We start from the raw sequence: 15,601 nt of genomic DNA, 5'->3' as shown, positions 1-15,601 counted from the left end.
CCCGGACAACCTTTGTGTCATCCGCAAACTTACTAATCCTACCCCCCACATAGTCATCTATGTCGTTTATATAAATGACAAATAATAGGGGACCCAGCACAGATCCCTGTGGTACGCCACTGGACACTGGCTTCCAGTCACTAAAGCAGCCTTCTGTCATCACCCTCTGTCTCCTACAACTAAGTCAATTTTCAATCCGCCTTATCAAATTACCCTGTATCTCATGTGCATTTGCCTTCTTTATAAGTCTCCTATGTGGGACCTTGTCGAAGGCTTTGCTGAAATCCATATAAACTACATCTACTGCACTACCCTCATCTACACACCTGGTCACCTCCTCAAAAAATTCAACCAAATTTGTTAGGCATGACCTCCCTCTGACAAAGCCATGCTGACTATCCCTGATCAAACCTTGCCTCTCCAGGTGGAAATAGATTCTCTCCTTCAGAATTTTCTCCAATAGTTTCCCTACTACTGGCGTGAGACTCACTGGCCTGTAGTTCCCTGGCTTATCTCTGCAACCCGTCTTAAATAGCGGAACCACATTAGCTGTTCTCCAGTCCTCTGGCACCTCCCCCGTGGCCAGAGAGGAATTAAAAATTTGGGTCAGAGCCCCTGCGATCTCCTCCCTTGCCTCCCTCAGCAGTCTGGGACACAAATCATCCGGACCTGGAAATTTGTCCACTTTTAAGCCTGCCAACACCTCCAATACCTTGTCACTTCTTATATCAATTTGCTCAAGAACCTCGCAATCTCTCTCCCCGAGTTCAATACCTTCATCCTCATTCTTCTGGGTGAAGACAGATGTGAAGTTTTCATTCAACACTCTACCGATGTCCTCTGGCTCCACCCATAGATTGCCCCCTTGGTCCCGACTGGGCCCTACTCTTTCCCTGGTTATCCTCTTCCCATTGATATGCTTATAGAATATCTTGGGATTTTCCCTACTTTTACCAGCCAGAGCTTTCTCATATCCCCTCTTTGCTCTTCTAATTGCTTTCTTAAGCTCCACCCTGCACTTTCTGTACTCCGCTAATTTCTCCACTGATTTGCTTCCCTTGTACCTGCTGAAAGCCTCTCTTTTCCTTCTCATCGTATCCTGAATAGGAGGCAGTAGCCCACAGGTCTAATTTTAGAAGCTGTACTGTGTATGATGCCACATCACCACCTATCTGAAAGATTAAGCTGGGAAGTCTGAGGCAATATTGGCACCTGCATTGGAGTCCAATCTGAAGGACTGAAGACTTAATAAACTAAATGAAAACTATAATCGTGACAGAAAACGTGAAAGTGTTGCAGAAATGGCATGGTGGAAATAGCATGACAGGAAATTGTTACAGGAAGTATATTTAATACATTAAATGTAAAGTGCCCATAGTGTTGCCCAGTCAGTGGCTTATTACATTTTTTTGTTCATATATACACAAGGTGGCAACTGGATTTGGAAATATCAGAAATTTACTCAATTGCATCACTTACTGGCCTGATTCTGCAACAAAACCATTATAGGCAATTATTTCCATCTACATGTTTACAAAGATCGTTTTAAATATTGACACAATGACATGAAAAAGAATCATGACAATGAGAAGTTGGACAAGAAATGCACAAATATGAAATGTTCCCTCAGGCTCCCCCTTGCGCTACTACCCCAGACCCAAACCATTTGGCCAGAGAAGTGCATTCTAAAAATAATATTTTAATTTCCTATGAACAACTTAAATGTCATTAATTTTTATTCAATAACTATTTTCTTTATTGACTGTTGCTTAGTAATTAAATTCTAAATAAATGTAACGTTTTAGTCCAGATGTACCAGTCTGATGGCATGGTATTTTTCACTTTTTGAGAGCGGCAGGAAAACATAATGTGCATTGTACGCTATTCACCAGCTAACCAGACCCAACATTTAAGAGGTTAAATATTAAATCTGGGCACATTAACTCATGCACATTAACTCATGCACATTAATGGTGCAGGTTTCAAGTCATGGGAAATCGCGTTTCAATCATCATGATCAAGACTAAAGTGTTGCGAAAAGCTTGAGTTATAACAACCCTTCCTGATCATATGAATAAATGGAGCACACTGATCAACTGGTACAATTTGTTTTTAGCAATCTCTCCTGAAAGCACCTGACCTGGAACTCAAAAATTCCTTCTTAGAAGGCCAGGGCTCAAGCTTTGTTATGGATGGATCATGTTCAAACATTTTGTCAGTATGGAACATTTCAACTGAATTATGATGCACACTTGTGATGGCTTTGGAGCAGGTCCAATGCCTCTGAAAGTTATATAGCTGAAGAAGTGCAAAGCAGATACCATGAATATCTAGAAAAAAAAAACTACAAAAACTGGAAATTTGAAACAGCAACTGAAAATTAATGTAGAGAAGTGTGAAGTGATGGGTTTTGTAAGGAAGGTTGAGGAGGAGCAATATAAACTGAATGATATAATTTTAAAGAGTATGCAGGAACAGAGAGAACACAGGCACAAACCTTTGAAGGTGACAGGGAAAGTTGATAAGGTTCTTAAAAAAGCATATGGTATCCTGTTTTTTTTATTATAAACAGAGGGATAGGATACAAAAGGAAGGATGTTATGCTGAACTTCTGCTCCACCTGAGGCCTGACCAATGCTTTATAGTGGTTCCAATCCAGGGCACCATACTATAGGTAGGATAGTTATAGAAAAAAAATGCTATAGAAGAAATAACAGGTAGTTCAAAAACATTGCTGAGAATATTCAAGATATATCAGGAATTTTAACACGTGTAATAGTATACATGGATAGGTAACAGAAGAAAATAACTTACAGAAGCACGTAAAGAGGGAGATTGGCATGCAGGCCTTACATCAGATAGAATATCAAATGAAATAAGAAATCAGTAAAATCAGTAGCAAATGAAAAGTTAGAAATGGGACGGAACAAGCAGATTTTTCATTTGAGATGTGTAATTTCTCAATTGCAAATGCTCTCATCTTTATTTCATTAATATGACAGCTAATCAACTGATCAATTTACCATTGTTTCAGTCAATACAAGCATGCTTTGCCAGATTGGACACAAAGCAAAATAACTCCACTATCAATGAGTGATAGACCTTTCTGGTGAGCAACGGATCTAACAGGCAAAATTGAAAACTGGAAGAAAATTTCATAGAAAAGTACTTCCTTGCTCTGAAGGCAACATTATTGTCTTTGCATAAATTGGGACACGAACATTACTGACGTATAAGTGCAACAGTCATTAATGCTCAAACACTCCCAATAAAACAAGCATAAAAAGTGCAATGAGAGAATTATACGAGCATGTCCCTTTAAAAAAAATGGTCATCTTGTTATCATATCATACCAATTTCGAATGTGTGGTTTTCTGAAGAGAGGCAAAATTCCCCAAGTATAGCATGCAAATTGCAAAATCTCATTTATTTTATGATGAATTAGAGGCACAGAAAAACATGTAAAGAAGGAGATTGGCATGCAGGCCTTACATCAGAAAGAATACCAACTGAAATAAGAAATCAGAAAAATTAGCAGCAAACGGTACAATCGAAAATATCGTAAAAGACAAGCAAAATGATGTAGTATATGAAGATGCACATGTTAATTTCTAAAATACACTAAGTATTGCCTGTATTGAAATAAATCTGTAAAAGCATTAATACAAGATATATAGTTTTCCTCTATAAATTACTTTCGAACAAGGAGCAGGAGTAGGCCATTCAGCCCCTCAAGCCTGCTCCATCACTTAATAAGATCTTGGCTGACCTGATAGTAACCTGAAATCTGCATCCTACCTACCGCCGATAATCTTGCTTTCCAAGAATCTATCCACTTCTGCTTTAAAAATATTCAAAGACTCTGCTTCTGCCACCTTTTCAGGAAGAGAGTTCCACGATGCTTAGAGTGAAAAAATTTCACCTCATCTCTGTCTTAAATGGGCGACCCCTTATTTTTAAACAATGACCCTTAGTTATAGATTCTCTCAAGAGGAAACATCCTCTCCACATCCACCCCGTCAAGACCCCTCAGGATCTTATATGTTTCAATCAAGTCACCCCTTACTCTTCTAAACTCCAGTGTTTACAAGCCTAGTCTGTCCAACTTTTCCTCATAAGACAACCCACCCATTCCAGGTATTAGTCTGGTAAACTTTCTTTGAACTGCTTCCAACGCATTTACATCCTTCCTTAAATAAGATGACCAATACTGTACACAGCATTCCAAATGTGGTCTCACTAGTGCCCAGTACAGCTGAGGAATAACCTCCCTAATTGTGTATTAGGCGTCCATTAAGGACCAGAGTGCAGAGAAGAAGCCTTCAATGCTAAAATGTCGGAACATTTATAACTTAGAGATAAATCTGTGTGATAGATAATTGGATGCATCCCAAACAAATTTGCCTTTGAGAAAAGGCCATAATCATCCCTAAAAATAGGTAAACCATCTTTTTTCATTTATTATGCTTCATATGGATCATGGTCCTAATAACTACATAGGGAAGGGTTTAAAATAAAAACAGAAAATGCTGGAAATATTCAGCAGGTATGGCAGCAACTGTGAAGAAAGAAACAGAGTTAACGTTTCAGGTCGATACTCTTTCATCAGAACAGGGAAAAAGGTAGCAATGTAATAGGTTTTGAGCAATCAGTGATAGGAAAAAGGACAAAAGGAAGGCCTCCAGTAGGGTGGAAGACAGGAGAGATTGAATGAGATAAGAGTTAGTCATACAGGGCCAAAGGGAATGGTGATGGGGCAAGAAAAAAAACAAAGAAACAAAAGATGTAACCACAGAACCATAGCAAAGTTATGGTGCAGAAAGAGGCCAGTCAGCCCATCGTGTCTGCGCCGGCCAAAAAGAGAAAAAATAAACTAGCTGCTCATTTTAATCCCACTTTCCAACATCTGGTCCATAGCCTTGCAGGTTACAGCACTTCAGGTGCAGATCCAGGTACCTTTTAAATGAGCTGAGTGTTTCTGCCTCAACCACCAACTTGGGCCGTGAATTCCAGGTGCCCACCATCCTCTGGGTGAAAATGTTTTTCCTCATGTCCCCTCTAATCCTTCTACCAATCACCTTAAATCTATGTCCCCTAGTAATTGACCCCACAGTTAGGGGAAACAAGTCTTTCCTGTCTACCCTATCTAGGGCCCTCATAATTTTGATCATCTCAATTAGATCACCCCTTAGCCTCCTCTGTTCTAAGGAAAATAATCTTAGCCTACCCAATCTCTCCTCATAGCTGCAATATTCAAGTCCTGGCAACATTCTTGTAAATCTCTGCACTTTCTCCAAAGCAATTATGTCCTTCCTGTAATGTGGTGGCCAGAGCTGTACACAAAATTTATACAGTTCCATCATTACGTCCCTGATTTTGCATTCAATACCTTGCTCAATAAAGAAAAGCATTCCATACGCTTTCATAACCATCTTGTCCACCTGTCCTGCCACCTTCAAGGGCTTGTGGACATGCACACCAAGGTCTCTAATTTCCTCAGCCCCTCTCAATAACTTCCCGTTTATTGAGTATTTCCTTGTTTTGTTTGCCCTCCCCAAATGCATTACCTCACAGTTTTCTGGATTGAATTCTATTTGCCACTTCTCTGCCCACTTGACCAAACCATTGATATCATTCTGGAGATGACAGCTATCCTCTTCATTATCAACCACATGGCCAATTTTTGTGTCATCTCCAAATTTCCCAATCATGCCTCCCACATTTAAGTCTAAATCATTAATATATACAACAAACAGCAAGGGGTCCAACGTGGAGCCCTGTGGAATACCACTGGAAACCGTTTTCCCAATCACAAAAACATCTATCAACCATTACCCTTTGTTTCCTGTCACTGAGCCAATTTTGGATCCAACCTGCCACCTCCCCCTGTATCCATGAGATCTCACTTTCCTGACAAGTCTGCCATGTGGGACCTTGTCAAATGCCTTACTGAAATCCATGCAGACAACATCCACTGCACTACCTTCAATCCTCCTGGTTACTTCCTCAAAAAATTCTATTAAGTTAGTACGGTAACATCTACCCCTAACAAAACCGTGCTGACTATCCCTGATCAATCTGTGTCTTTCTAAGTGTCAGAATTGTTTCCAATAATTTGGCCACCACCAAAGTAAGGCTGATTGGCCTATAATCTTGTGGCCTATCCCTCACATGCTTTTTAAATAAGGGTACAACGTTCGCAGGCCTCCAATCCTCTGAGACCTTGCATGTATCTAATGAGGATTGGAAAATGATCCTCAGAGAGTCTGTTATTTCCTCCCTGGCTTCCTTCAACAGCCTGGGATACAATCCATCTGGCCCTGGTGATTTATCCACCTTCAAAGATGCCAGTTCCTCCAGTACTTCCTCTCTCACTAAGTTTATTGCATCTAATATTTCACACTGCTCCTCTTTAACTAGAATGTCTGAAACTCCCTCTCCTTAGTGAAGGCAGAGATTAAGTACTCATTGAGAACCCTGCCCACATCTTCTGCATCAACCCACAAGTTACTCTGATATATATCTCTGATAGGCCCTACCTTTTCCTTAGTTATTCTCTTGCTCTTAACATACTAGTAAAACATCTCAGGATTTTCTTTGATTTTATCTGCCAATATTCGTTAGTATCTTTTCTTTGCTTTCCTATTTTCCATTTTTACTTCACCCCTGTACTTTCTATACCCCTCTAGGCTTTCTACAGTATTAAGTCATTTGTGACTGTCATAAGCTTTCTATTTCTACTTTATTTTGGCCTGTATGCTTCTGGATAACTAAGGAGCTCTAGGTTTGGCAGTACCACCCTTTTTCTTTGTGGGGATATGTCTACATTGTGCCCATAGAATCTCACTGATTTGAAAGCTGTATCTAGTCCATTCTCGCCAGTTCGCCTCTCAGATTTGTAAAAATTTGTCTTCCCCCAATTTAGAACTTTTACTCCTGTTCTATCTTTGTCCTTTTCCAGAATGATGCTAAATCTAAATATATTATGGTCACTATCTCCAAAATGGTCCCCCACTGCTAATTCATCCACTTGTCCAGCTTCATGTCCTGAGACTAAATCTAGAATTGTGCCCCCTCTCGTTGGGCTTGTTAGGTGCTGACTAAAAAAGTTCTCTTGAATGCAGTTCAAGGATTTTGCACCCTCTGTGCCCTTCACGCTCTTCATATCCCAACTGACATTAGGGTGGTTGAAGTCCCCAACGATTACTGCCCTATTGTTTATGCACTCAGAAATCTGTCTACATATTTGCTCTTCTACTATTTGGGATTCTATAGTACTCTCTTAGCAATGTGGATGCCCCTTTTTATTTCTGAGTTCAAGCCATATGGCCTCATTTGATGCTTAATTTGGTGTATCATCCCTCCTCACAGCTGTAATTGATTCTTTAACTAATAATGCTACACCCCCACCTTTTTATTTCCCCTCCCTATCCTGCCTGAAAACTCTATATCCAGGGATGTTGAGCTGCCATTTTTGCCTCTCCTTAAGCCAAGTTTCCATTATTCCGACTATATCATGCAGCCATGTGTCGAGCTGTGCCCTCAGCTCATTGGCTTTATTTACTATGGTCCTTGCATTTACATATATACCTTTTAACACTACCAAATTCCTGTGCTATACACTTTTTAACCTGTGCTGCTTCTATCTTTCAGAGTCAATCACTAATTCTCCATCTCCCGTTCCCTGCTCTGAATTTGCCCTCAGGTTCCACCCCCCTTGCCAATTTAGCTTAAACCACCTCCCAACAGCACTAGCAAATCTCCCTGCCGAGATAATCGTCCAAGTTTTGTTCAGGTGTAGACCGTCTTGCTTGTACAGGTCCCAATGCCTCAGAAACCTGATGCCCTCCTTTCTACACTAGCTTTCCAGCCATGCGTTTATTCGCTCAATTCTCCTCTTTCTATACTTGCACATGGGACTGGGAGTAATCCTGTGATTACTGCTTTAGATGTCCTGCTTTTCAATCTCGTTCCTAGCTCCCTAAAGTCTGCTTTCAGCACCTCATCCCCTTCCCTACCCAAGTCATTGGTGCCAACATGGACCATGACCTCTGGCTGATCACCCTTCCCCAGAAGAATGTCCTGCAGCCACTCAATTATATCCTTGACCCTGACACCAGGGAGACAACATACCATCCTGGGGTCACATCTATGGCCACAGAAACACCTCACTGTTCCCCTAAATAATGAATCCCCTATTACTACTGCTCTTCCCCTCTTCTTTCTCCCTTCCTGTACTGCAGAGCTGCCTGTGGTGCCACAAACTTGATTCTGACTGCATTCCTCCGAGGAACCAACACCCTCACCAGTATCCGAAAGGGAGAACCGATTGGTGAGCAAGACGCCAGGGGACTCCTGCACTACCTGCCTAATTTTCTTGGACTGCCTGGCCGTCACCCATTCCCTTTCTGCTTCCAGGCTCCTAAGCTGCAGTGTGACCACCTCTCTGAATGTGCTATCCATGTAGCTCTCAGCCTCGTGGATACGCCACAGTGACTCCAGCCACCGCTCAAGCTCTGAAACCCGGTGCTCAAAGTTGCGCAGCTGGTGACACTTCCAGCATGTAGTCATCTCGGACACTGGTAATGTCCACAACTTCCCACATATTACAGGACCCACATTCCACACAACCAATCTCTCCTGCCGTGGCTTCAATTTACTTCACCAGCGTTAGCTTTATTTTACTTTGGTTTACTTATGTAACTTTATTTTACCTGGCCTCAACTTCACTTTATTTCCCTATTGCTTGTGTTTCTTCCTTAAATGTAAGTAGCCCCTTCTTTTAAAAATAATGTGCTTTTCTAATTCTCAGCTACTTGATGGCACTCCCTAACAGCAGTTTCTTACCAATCAATGAACTTATGTTTCTCCTGTGAAGTTGAGAACTAGGTGCTGCTGACTGCCTGGCTCAGGGTCCTGCTCTCACACTCTCCTCTAGGTGTTGCTGACTACCTGTCCCAGAGTCCTCCTCTCGCACTCTCCTCAGGAGCAAATGTGTCCAGATATGTGAAGCTATCAACCACCTCAACCATGACTTTCCTCTTCCTGATGCTGATAGTCTAATCAAACTCTTTACAGGCATAAGAGACTCTGTTCATTTCCTGCTGACGCTGTTCCTCGATGAGGACGTGGCATGCTTTTGTCTTGAATCTCAGGCAGACAAGGCTGAACAGCTTTCTGTCGATTCTGGTATGCAAGACACCCTCTGCAGATGAACTAAAAGGTATGACAGGAGCAGAGAGAAGAATATGCCAAGGAGTGTTGCTGCCACAACACAACCTTGTTTGACCTCACTGCGGATCGTTAAGGGTTCCAAAGTTGCCCGACATTGCTGATCTTACCCCTCAGTTTGTCATGGAACGAGATGATTACAAGGAGCAGCTTCGGCAGCAGTCAATTTTCTTCATCAGCTTAAATAGACCGCCTCTCTCGCATGATTGAATGTATTGGTGAGGTCGACGAAGGCAATATTGTGGCCTTCTCTGTTCACTGCATTTCTCTTGTAGCTGTTGGACTGAGAAGATCATGTCAACTGTAGATCTTCTGGTTCTGAAACTGTATTGGGATTCAGGATAGTCAAGCATTCTACTCATTAATTGTGAGAGAGAACTGGACGTGAAGACGGAATGCACTCAAATGAGCTACTCAAAGTGAAGCCCAACAGATGGCTTGGCTACAATTCTGCCAGAATATCTAGATGTTCTCTGACACAGGGACCATTAAGGGCTTTTATGATGGGATCAAAAAGGCACCAGATTGATCAATAGAAAACAGCTCCAGTAAAAACAAAGACATGAGAGATTCCAATAAACAAATGGAGAGATGGGTGGAACTCTAATTTGAAAATACCATCACTGAGGAAGCTCTAGACAACATAAACAGCTTACTTGTCATGGAAGAGTTAGATACTAATAAAACAGTGGAGCAGCTTGGCAAAGCTCCAGGTGACGATGCTATACATGCTAGACAGCTTGAACTCAGCATCTGAAACCAGCACACCTGCAGCATCTGCACAAACTTCTCTGCCTCTGCCAGAGGGAGGGGGCAGTTCCCCAAGATTTGCATGATACAGAGATTGCGACCTTGTACAAGAACAAGGGCGACCGCAGCAATTGCAACAACTATTGAGGCACCTCTCATGTTGGAAAAGTAGTTCCCTGTGTTGCTGTCGTTAGTCTGCATTCTTGGCTGAATGCATCTATACTATGTTACAATTATGAGGTTTATATATTTGGACTGTAGCTTTAAATTTAGGGTAAAGGGAAGGGTCATGTGATCTGTTCTGAAGTCTGCCTGACAGTAAGCCAGGATGGTTTGATTGTTAGAGATCAAAGGAGAGCTCATATTGTTTTACTGAGAAGAAGGTGCAAGATATTTACACTTTGATTCAATAGCAGCAGTCTCTGAGTATACCATGAGTAGACCCTGAGTCTCCCAAAGTCCCAGAAAAGTGTTATAGATATTGGGTGGTAAACTGTTGTGCTGTAAATGGTCCATTTACTTCTAAGATTAAGAGGAATTGGGATCAAAGATAGATAATTAGCAATTCTACCTAAATACAAGGTTAATGCATTTCACATTACCACGGGCAGAGGAAGCCATTTTTGAGATCAGGTTACAGGCTTCCCTACAAATCCATGACTATCTCACACAGACAGCAGTTTGTTTGGTGCGGTCTGCAGCCATCTGAGAGGCAGGGTGCAGGAGACAGATACGGCCAATCCTAGAACTGAAGCAGAGAAAATGCTGACTCTATTGTTCACCGTGCAGAACGTGGGTGGGAGCTTAGGCTCAGATTAAAGAGACCAAGGTTGTGATGATTTAAAAGGAGGCTGGAATATTTGCCTAGTTTGGGCTAGAGAGGGAGAATCTACAGTGTAATGCTCATAGTGAAAGTCAGTTCAGGAATCAGCAGTTACGCAGCTGGGAAACTAAAAAGGAAGCAAGTCATTGGGATCTGGGAATAATTTTAAACTGGTTCCTAGAAAATGAAGTGTCCACTTAAGGAACAGTGTAACGAATAACTGTAGCAAGAGAATTTTTGGTTGTACTAAAAATTAAATGGGGAATCTCCTTTCGGTAGTTTAAAGTATAAGTTGGCTACAAAAAGAAAATAGTGTTTATTCAATCGTGTTTTTTAGTCATTTGTTATAGTAAAAGTTTTAAAACATGAAATCTTTACCTCTCATTCTTTCAGCTGTTACCTAGATGTTCAAATTTCTCTTCAAATGATATTGGTCTCTATGGAGATCATAACACCTAAAACAGTCATATCAAGGCAATACTAAATGAGTGTATGCTCAGACTATCCTCAATTCAATTTGGGAAGGCACTGCAATAAATGGATCATAATTTGGGCTTTAGCACACCCTTTGTTGAGAATCTCAGCAATAAGGCAACATAAATTAATCACCATTGTAAGTACTTAGTCATATTAGTTCTTCTCCACAAACACATACATACAATTATAAAGACCATTTATTGAGTGGACTTTACTCAGAGGTAATTCCACTGAAATTCCAGGGGCAGAATTATGTGGTCAGCAGTGAAGCAATGGCACAATTGTCTGGGAGGTGGCCTAAGTGGACGTCTCCACATCTGCCATCAATAAATGATTGCAGCCCAGAGATCCTGCAACCTTGGAAGGATGGCAGCCCCAGCAGCAGAGGTGGGCACTAATGCTTCAGAAAGCGGATTGTGAGGGCACTGCCATCTTAGGCATCTTCTGAAGACTTTTCAACTTTGCAAAAATTACCTGTGGCCACAACTGTGACCTGCTGATCCATGCAGCTCCAGTGGCAGGGCTGGAAATGGAAGTGTAGGAAGCTTCACAGGCCATGGGCCAGCACCCACAAGCCACCTCCAGGCACCTGCTAAGAAAATCCCAGTCGTGACCCAATCTGCCCACAATTGGTAGTTCTTGCCTCTCCCACCTCGCCTCCAGCAAGATAGGCCAGTGACTTATGGGAGTAAGCAGTCTTTTTTATATAAAAAAGCTAGTGTCTCTAATAATGTAAGAAATTGGGGTCTTTATTAAGCAGGTATCTTCTGCATTTTATAGAATTTTCTAAGAAGCACTAATTGCATCTCTTTCTAAACATTTTGACCTTTGAACAATTTTCAGAAACATCAAGGTCACTTAGTCCAGGCTGCCTTTTTACAGGTTCCCAAGTTGTTAGATGGCATCCTGTGCACCCCCTTATCTCCCAAGTGTTTAGAAAAGACCAAGATTATGACCCTCAGCAAGGTGTAAACCAAAAAAACCTGACCTCGGGCAGGGTGATGCAGGAGGGGCGGGGGCGGGGGGTGGGTGGGGGGTGGTGTCTGTGTATGTATGTGTGTGTGGTGGTGGTAACCACCCTGACGTTTTGAGTATCTGTCCTTTATCCATTGGTCAGAATAGTTAAGATAGATGATCGACACTGGGTAAACTACCAGCCCCAAAAAAGGTTATGTAGATTAGTGTCATTGTTATGACACCGCAGATGATGTACGCCAGGCAGGTCAAATCCACGAGGGAAACTTGATCATGCTATCACAACAGTTTTGCAATTTGTATTTATTTCAAAATGTGTGCACTGAATTCGGAAGTAATGAGTCCACCAAGACTTGAGTTTTTTTTAAAAAAAAACTAAATTAAAATATTTATTAACAAAAGACAAGATTTCAAGCACATACATAGAATTCCAATTTACAATTATAATAACTCCCTAATTAAAAAATCCTTAATTAATCTGACTCCCAGTTACACCCCCTTTAAAGCAACGATCCAAAAATAGATTTTTAGATTTTAATCAGATCCAGCAAATTAACACAATACCCTGGACAGTGGAACTCCAGTTTCTGTAGGCAGTAGGCTTATGCACAAATACTGAAGACTTCATTAAGGCTATTTAACATATTTCTGTTACAGCTCACAATGCTTTCTGACACATAGGGCAGAATTTTGCCGTCGGCGAGCAGGGGGCAGGGCCCGCAAAATCAGCTGCGGGCCCGCCGGCCTGGCAATGGCAATTGAGGCCATTGACAGGATCAATTATACAATTAAAGGACCTGCCCGTCCAACCTTAAGGTTGGCTGGCAGGCCAGGAGCCCCAGCGGCAAATAGAAAAAACATGAAACCTCATCCACCGGCGGAATGAGGTTTCATGTAGGGTTTAAAAAAGTTTAATAAAGTTATTATGTAAATTATAAACATGTCCCATCTCATGTGACATTGTCACATGAGGGGAACATGTTAAGGATTTTTTTTTCTCTACTTTTAATATTTTTAAAAGCATCAGCGATCTCCCTGAGGCAGCACTTAAGCCTCAGGGAGACGTGCGCTCTTTTGTGCGAAAGCGCGAAAGAGTGCACTCTCGATTTTGGGGAAACGCCCCCGCCCGTACAGAGAGAGCGCAGCGCTTCCCGCCGGATGTCATGCTGGGTGGGCCTTAGTTGGCCCGCCCACGTAAAATGGCGGCGGGGCCCGCTTCTCCGGCAGGGTTTGGTTCCCCGCCCGCCGGGCCGGCCCGGCCAACAGGCAGGAAATTCTGCCCATAGTCTCATTCTCCTTTATATATGTTTCTCTCTTTTTAATATGTAAATTTCATTGCTTCCATATGTCTTTGGAACTTTGCCTTTCTCATAATATAAATCTTTTCATGGTGCCAATATTCTCATTAAGCTTTTTGAAATTCAAACCTCCCTTCATCTATCTAAAAATGCAAATTCCTGTCACACCTTACATGCCAAGACCCCAACCATGTTTACCTACTTAGCATTTCAAAGACACTTCTACACCTTACCTCTTCTGATAACTTCAACTTGCAGTCTGCTTGGCTACAAAATGTAATTAAGTCACACACAGACAGAAAAACACAACCCCCCATAAACCAACTTTACCATAAACCAGAAAAATATTATGAAAATTATTATACTTTCATGACAGTCATACTGCTGGTAGTGCGGCTGAGGTGCTGGTGAGGTGACAGTGCTCGTTGGGCAGCTGCCTTCTTCAGATGACAAATAGAACGCAGTTATCACAAGCTGTTACAAGTCATATACTTTTTTTCTGTCTAATTAGTTAATGTATCATATCAAAACTGTTGTTCCTTAATCAACTTAATAAACCAATTGCCTATTTAGGTGTCTGTGGTCGTGAATCCAAAAATCTTACAATAAAGTAATATTTTGTTTTTTAATCAATTAAATTTAACTCAAGACAGTGCATTAATTTAGGGGTTCAGGTGTGCCATTAGGTAAAGCAAAGCAACAGAGAAGTATTTACCTTTTCTACAACGTCTTTCATGACCTCAGGGCATGCGAAAACACTTTACCGCCTATCAAGTACTTTTTGAAGTGTAACATTGTTGTAAGAAAACATGTCAGCCAATTTACACTTGGCAAATTCCCAAAAGCAGCAATAATAATCTGTTTTCATGATGTTAGTTGAACGATAAATACTGACCAGGACAACAGGAGCGATCTACTGGTCATCTTCCAATAGTACAAACAATCTTATACGTCCACCAAATAAGGTCGACGAGGCCTTAGTTTAATGTCTTACCTGAAGAACAGCACTTCCAACAGTGTAGTACACCCTCAGCTCTGCACTGAAGTGTCAGCCTGGATTATGTGTTGAGGGCGACAGAGAGGGACTCTACTTTCTGATCAACAGCAGAAGTGTTACCACTAAATCAAGTCTAACACCTTAATTAAAATCCTTCTGCAAGTGTAATTGATAGTTTTAGCACTATTTGAAATAGTTTCCTGTTACCTTAAGTTATTTTCACAGTTCTTTTTCAGACTTGCACAGATTTGGGCATAATATCAAAAGGAAGCTAATTACCTTAACCACCTCTTCTCCATCCACCTTCATCAGCTGTCTCAAGTTCTGCTGTAGCAAATTTGTGTTTGATCGCCATTTCAGAAGTCCCAGGAGGTCCACTGTAAACAAACCACATATATAAAACTTCTTCATTGACCAACAATGTCCGTCGCATCTGTTCTGATGATGCCACTTTCAAAAACAGTTCCTCTGACATGTCTTCCTTCTTCCTTAACCGAGGTTTTCCATCCACGGTGATTGACAGGGCCCTCAACTGTGTCCGGACCATCGCCCACGCATCTGCCCTCACACCTTCCTCTCCCTCCCAGAACCATGATAGGGTCCCCCTTGTCCTCACTTATCACCCCCCAGCCTCCGCATTCAAAGGATCATCCTCCGCCATTTCCGCCAACTCCAGCATGAAGCCACCACCAAACACATCTTCCCTTCACACCCCCTGGCAGCATTCTGCAGGGATCGTTCCCTCCAGGACACCCTGGTCCACTCCTCCATCGCCCCCTACACCTCAACACCCTCCCACGGCACCTTCCCATGCAACCGCAGAAGGTGCAACACCTGCCCCTTTACTTCCCCTCTCCTCACCATCCAAGGGCCCAAACACTCCTTTCAAGTGAAGCAGCATTTCACTTGCACTTCCCTCGATTTAGTCTACTGCATTCATTGCTCCCAATGCGGTTTCCTCTACATTGGAGAGATCAAACGCAGACTGAGTGACCGCTTTGCAGAACACCTTCGGTTTGTCCACAAGCATGACCCAGACCTCCCTGTCGC

General features: G+C 42.0%; 1 protein-coding gene across 3 annotated transcripts in view; it reads right to left on the bottom strand.

The window, feature by feature from the left end:
- dock1 (dedicator of cytokinesis 1) overlaps window positions 1-15,601 on the bottom strand; it is a 667,847-nt gene that overhangs the window by 478,743 nt on the left and 173,503 nt on the right. For all 3 annotated transcript variants that reach the window (XM_078564873.1, XM_078564874.1, XM_078564875.1), the window contains one exon: window positions 14,831-14,928. In XM_078564873.1, the coding sequence (XP_078420999.1) occupies window positions 14,831-14,928 (98 nt within the window). The remainder of the gene's footprint in view (window positions 1-14,830; window positions 14,929-15,601) is intronic.

The sequence above is a fragment of the Cetorhinus maximus genome, chromosome 20 (genome assembly GCF_964194155.1).
Source record: "Cetorhinus maximus chromosome 20, sCetMax3.hap1.1, whole genome shotgun sequence".
Taxonomy (NCBI): domain Eukaryota; kingdom Metazoa; phylum Chordata; class Chondrichthyes; order Lamniformes; family Cetorhinidae; genus Cetorhinus; species Cetorhinus maximus.
This window is presented reverse-complemented; position numbering and strand designations above follow the sequence as displayed.